The following is a 6559-nucleotide window of genomic DNA, read 5'->3' on the forward strand; positions in this document are numbered from 1 at the left end:
GGAAAAGTGGGTCCAACAAAAAAAAATAAAAAAAATCTGCTTCTAGTTTCCCTCAATTCCTCTCCCTCCCTCCCTGTGTTCTCTCTCTCTTTGTGTCTGATGTGATTGGTCAGTTTTGTGTCAGAGTGCACCCTGGAGGTATAAAACCACTGCTGGGGGTGGAGACACCCTCAGCCGACTGTCTAAGAAGAAGACAACTTCTGCTCCTCGCGATCACACTGCTGACCGTGCTAACATAATACTCAGCAACTGACTTTGGATCTGTAACATTTCACCATGTGTAAAGGACTTGCAACCCTTCCTGCCACGTGTTTGAAAAGGTAAGACTGATTCAGACTGAACAACAGGTGGGTGAAAGTGTTATTGTATTCCAGCTAAAATAAAAACTAAAATGTAGCTTAAACTGTGTACATGTCAACTTTTTTTTAACATAAAACAACAAAATAAATTGAGGAAGCAGTTGCTCACCATTTGTTTACATAAAGCAGATCTTCATACAAGCAGTCTTTGCACAGATATTATACATGTAAACAAACTGACATGCATCATTTCATTCCCTGTCCTTTCATCTGCCTCTCCACAGTGCCAAAGACATCAAATATAAAATAAGCGTCTTACTCTTGAAGCCTGAACCCCAAGCAGCGGATCAGAAGCACTCAAAACAGGAGACCGCCTCAACTACTGCTGCAGCTAAAAAGGGGTCAGAGGAGCTCATCTTTGTTCAGTTTGTGTATGTTTTAAAATTGTGTTTGTGTCGTTTAGATCCCACATCAAACTGCGCAAAGGGACATTTTAACCACAGTCCCACAGATAATGAATAAAGCAGCAAATACATGGGAAATATGATGATATGATGATATGTTAGAAGCTACTACGAGGATCAATTTCCAGTTAGATGACATTTGAACTGATCTAACAACCTTTGATCACCCTTGATTGATTGACCAAGAAAAGTAATGAGCTTTTGGACTCATGTTTTGGACTAGGGATGCACAATACATCTTTTTTTAAAATTTGATATCATAATAACTCGTATGATAAATGCATCGTGAAATGATCGTGATATTGCATGGAGAGATCGCTAGTTGTTAGTTGAAAGACAGTATCAGTAGAAAACAGCACTTTAGAATGTAACTATCATCAACAAGCAATGTTGTATTTTTGCAGCACACTGAAAGTCACTTTAATACAGTTTATTTACCACAAGTATTATCTTTATCACCTTATTCAACTACATTATTGCACACTTTCTTCTTATTGTGCAGCCCTTTCTTGATCACCAGTTAAATTACTTAAAAAATACAAACAAACATGACTCTCAGCTGGGTTTGTTTTGAATCCTGATGACTTGGTGCCTGCAACTGAAGTCTTTGCACAGCTCAGTGTCTCCCCAAGGTCAAAGAGGAAAATGTTAGGTGGTCTCAGTGTTTTAAACAGTAGAACTTAAATAGTGGATTCCTTCAGTCATGTGACGTTTGTTTGAATATAGATGAAGCGGTGATAGGAAAACTGATGAATGGGTTAATGTGGAAAGAGAGCTTACATCGACGAGTTGAAAGGAGAAATAGAAACTCTTCCTGCTTGATTTTCGATATATTTTTTGTTTGTGTTCTTCAGAACCCCGCCCTTTCTCTTTCCATCTTTGTAATTGCATTGCAAGTGTTGACAACGCGGTTACAATTGATATCATTGCTGTGTGTGTGAGAGTATACATTTTGAAGTTACATTGGCTGAAGGACACTCTATGCCCTGTTCCTGGCTGATTCTTGACGACCTGCCTTCAGGCTGCGTTCCCTCATGAAGACTCCCTCTGTCCTTTATGAGCACAACACCAACACTGACCTTTCCTCTTCACTCAACATCTAACCAATTCAGAGACACTCATGATCGATATTCAGCTTTCCCCAAAAGCAGCATCACTCGTTCCATTCTCATAGCAGAGGCAAGCTGCAGAGCCTCAGTTAATCATCAACTATTATAGAATTATGTGAGATGAAGAAATCTTTAATGGGGATATGATTGTACTATAGGTTTTGCTGCGTAAATGGCAGATGACGCGTGCTGGTGATTCGATTTGATGCTGTTACTGATGAGTTAATTGGTGCGGTTGGAATTGATCTGGACCCTTCTCTCTCAGTGTGATGGAAATATACGTCTGATATTATATTTCAAATGTAAAGACAAAAGAAAGAAAGGTGGTATGGCAGGAAGCCAGCAGGGTGGTAAGAGAGGAAGAAAGCTTAGACAATGATCTTCCAAATTTCTCTGTGAAGTGTAATCTACTGTATAGTTACATGCATATTACATGTTTTCACTTGCAATCTGTGTAACCTTATTTAAAAACCTCTCTCTCTCTGTATTAGGATGCCTACTACAGCTGAAGTGAAGAAATGGAAGGAGTCGTTCAGCCACTTGATGAGCAGTCAAAGTAAATATTATTGTTTGACACCTTTTTAACCTGAGCTGGAACAGGTCCCAATGACCTTTTGTTCAAATCCAAAGCATCTGGCACTAATAATAACTGTCAGGCGGATGCTTGAGTCATGCGTTCACCAGGGCTCATAAAAAAACATAATAATTCCCATGTGACATGATTGTGTCGCAATCATGGGAATATTATCCGACAAGGCTCTGACCTTCACATTCCTCCCTAGAATTTGCCAGTTAGGTTTTGGCGCTCTCAAAAGTGATGCATTTCGTCACTCTTAATGAGAAACACAGCATTAGTTGTAAAATAATTGGAGTACAGACGAAGTGACGCTGTATGACCGATGCTAATTAAGAGGTCAGATCAAGATGTTAAAGGTTGAATATGGAGAATGAGCAGAACACCGCCATCTAGTGTCTCAAGATCGTAGTCACAACAACAAAAAATAATTCCAGCAGTCAGGTTGCCAGGTTCGTTGCAGAGTGTGTCAGCGATCGGCCTGCTCCGTGTCAGTGATGAATCATACAGGGTAACCACTCATTTGGACTAATTAATTACATTTAACAACAGTATTTAACGTTAAGTTACGTCTTTCTTTTAGTGGCATGTAATCCATTAGCTAGCTCTCAACTCAAATTTTTTCCTTGTTTCTGTAGCAACAACAGTCAACCCTGGCAACCAGCAATGCCCAACGCTATTGGCTGCTACAATGGAAACAGAACGTGACAGAAAGTCATTGTCAAACCCGTCAAAATGTAAAAAAAATATGCATTCAGACTGAATATATTTTTTATGGAATACGATATTTTCATTCCATACCCCTTCAGAACGGCCCATGGGTGTATTGTTTTTAAAAATATATCACTTCTACATATTCAACCTTTAAAGGAAAGTTACGGAGACTTGGCTGGGACACTCAAACATGGACACGCACAGTCACACACAGGCACACACAGAAATCATTCTCATGCTCTGGTTGCTCTGCTACGTGTCTCAAGGCACTCTTTCATGGCCCCTCAGGGCGTGCTGACCAGTGCACAGAGTGTTTATGTGTGTGTGTGTGTATGTGTGTGTAACTCCACTGAGAATGACACTGTGTGTACGTGGACACTAAAGGGGAGCAACGGCCTTTTCGGGAACCAGCTGAGCTTGTTACATGACTTGTTCCACTGAGCTCTGACCTCGTCACGTCCTCCTTCTGCCTTCATCTGTCAGCTCTCATTGGAGCCTCCTCCATTTTATTCTCTTCATCAGTTCAGGATTTGAAGAAGAAATTAATTAATTTGCTACAAATTTGACTTCTAGAAAGGCTCTTTATTACTGTTTCAGTTTTTACTGTATACTGTAAACACTCAATTTTAAAATCATATAAGAAAACATTGAAGGTGGGGTAGCTCTTGCTACTTTGCAATTACGCGAATAAAATGTACCATTGAAAATCAATATGCATGAACTCAATGTTACATTTCTACTAAAATTCTAAATTAAAAAAATTGACCCTCGACTCCGATATTCTAATTAATTTAACACAATATATAATGGGATTTTGTTTGTTGTTCTTGTTGAATAAATACAATTTCTCCTTCTTTCCTGTCCTTGTTAGAGGGTCGTACGGTGTTCGGCAGATTCCTGAAGTCAGAGTTCAGCGAGGAGAACATGGACTTCTGGGTTGCCTGCGAAGACTACAAGAAATCCACACCTTCCAAACTGGCGGCCAGAGCAAAGCGGCTCTACCAGCAACATGTTGAGGCAGATGCTCCAAATGAGGTAAAAATAAAAGGCTTTTGTCTGAAAACACACGTCAATAGGCATTACGGAAAATCTTATTAGTGCCACAAACAGTCTCATTCAATGAAGTGAATATGAATTTGAATTGACATTGATTGTGACTGCAACAGCCAGTTGAGGTGGTTCGGGTATCTGGTAAGGAGGCTCCCTTGGCGCCTCCCTAGGGAGGTGTTCTAGGCATATCCAGGTGGGAGGAGTCCTCGGGGAAGACCCAGGACCAGGTGGAGAGATTATATCTCCACACTGGCCTCGGAACACCCCGGGATCCCCCAGTTAGAGCTGCTTAATGTGGCCCGGGAAAGGGAAGTTTTGGGGTCCCCTGCTAGAGCTGCGGCCTCCTGGCCTGATCCCAGGTAAGCGGTTGAAGATGAGTGAGTGAGTGAGTGAGTGAGTGAGTGTGACTGCAAAGCTGTGAATATACTCACTCACAACACTGCTGATAACCACTCAGGCACTGAGCATGAAAATAAACTTGGCTCAACACTCCGCTCAGCTTTGGGTTTAATGGAAAATAGAGATTTGATTGGATATTACACTTCTAACCCAAACTTGTCCTTTGCTCATATTTTTACTCCATTTGTTTTTGTAATGACAATACAAGCCGTAAATGATTATGTACTGTCTTTTCTATCAACTTTACTCCTTTTTTTGAAGAGGAAGCAAACCGGGTAAAAGCGTATGAAGTCAGAAATCTCCACTTCAGTAGCACCTTTACACCAAACGTTTCGGTTTTATTCCTGTTTATATACTGAAGGCTTTTATAGAGGGGTTTGTTCATATGTAATTTATAGCCTATAACATTTTATTCCTCGGTGAAATTCGATTTTTTTAAAAGTCTGTTAGAAATAGAGGCTGAGAAATAGAGATCACTTCTGTCACCTCTGATCTCTGTTCTGCAAATGTTTTCAAATTAGCACATTTCATAAGATCATGCTAAGCCGCATATTTAAACCTAACATTTCAGAAAATGTGTATTACAAAAAAAGGTTTGTCTTAATGTTAGTAATCAACTGTGTCATGGTGATATCTCTTAGTTAAAAGATCTACTCTCTTCACCTATAGTGTATCTCCTCACACTGTTTCTTTAATCGTTAATTACCTCCAATAATTTAGTTATTTAGAGGTTGGAGGAGCAGTAAAAAGTAAATATCCCACTTATTTTCCACTAATGTCAAATGACATGTTGACGCTCTTGAAATGAAAACAGATTTTGTTTAAGTTTCTGAACCCTCTCTTTGCTCATTAAATGTAATTTAAGGTAAACTTGGATGCGGTGACCAGAGAGGAAACGAAGAAGAACCTTGAAAACGCCTGCCCGTTCTGTTTTAACGATGCTCAAAAGATGATCTACAGATTGATGGAGAAAGACTCCTACAGGCGCTTCCTCAAGTCCAAAGTGATCCAGGATGTGGATAAGACCACTCCTGCTCAGAAGGAGAAAAACTGTGACCATAATAAAAAAAGGCAGGTGTTAACCGGCGGTACCTAAACAGCGGGCGTACTTGAAGACTAGAAGAAAGTGCCAGAGACTGAAAAAGTGTGAGAAGGTAAACACCGGTCTGGATGGGTTTGTTTTGGCGTTTAAATGAATTAGAAATACAGTGTTTTTTTTACTCGCTGTTAATCGCTGGACGTCTTTGGTGGTCAGTTTGAAGTTGCTAATGTACGTCCGCTTGTAACAAAGATCTCTCATTTCTGAATTCACAGTCATGTTTTTCCAAATCACAAACGGTTGATGGTGACTGACTACGTACAATGTTTTAAATGTTTGCCTCTGGGTTCACTGTAAAGCATGATTCTGCTCTCCAAGTCATGACAGGGTTGTGTTGATACAACAAACAAAACAATCTAAAGCTACCTCCACCCAGCAGACCGGAACATGATTTGTTGAGGTAAACTCTTAAATCTTTGAAATACTAATGAACACAGACACCAAAGTTATACACTGAGTGATAGTCAATGATAAGCGTCATACAAAGGTAAAGTTGGCTAATCTATTGCATTTAGTTATATGATGCTGGATGATATGGTGTAGGTGATGTGGGAATAATTATGTTTTGGAACTACATTAAATGAGCCATAATGTATTTATCCGCTTCTTAATTATGTACGTATTACTTCTCACGTGTTGCTACAAAAGCAGATGGATGGTTCTGATGTCAAAGCGTTACAACTGACTGTGCTGTGCAACTGACTGTGCTGTGCAAACGTGACAAGATCCCTAAGCTGTAAGGCACTGGCTCTGTCCAATATGAATTTAAAGCATGTTTTATATATTGCAGTATTGATTTTCTGTTTTGTAGCTACCAAACAGTGGGAGTAGAGGTCTAATTGTGACTCATA

General features: G+C 39.8%; 1 protein-coding gene across 1 annotated transcript; it reads left to right on the plus strand.

Annotated features, from left to right (window-relative positions):
• Positions 1–276: 276 nt before the first annotated feature.
• Positions 277–5705, plus strand: rgs4 (regulator of G protein signaling 4; the record flags this gene model as incomplete). The annotated part of the gene is made up of 5 exons (XM_083940787.1): positions 277–320; positions 584–700; positions 2364–2428; positions 4032–4195; positions 5475–5705. The coding sequence occupies 5 exons, from the start codon at positions 277–279 to the stop codon at positions 5703–5705; spliced, it is 621 nt and encodes a 206-aa protein (XP_083796913.1).
• Between the last annotated feature and the right edge of the window lie 854 nt (positions 5706–6559).

Source organism: Echiichthys vipera (genome assembly GCF_963691815.1).
Source record: "Echiichthys vipera genome assembly, chromosome: 3".
Classification (NCBI taxonomy): domain Eukaryota; kingdom Metazoa; phylum Chordata; class Actinopteri; order Perciformes; family Trachinidae; genus Echiichthys; species Echiichthys vipera.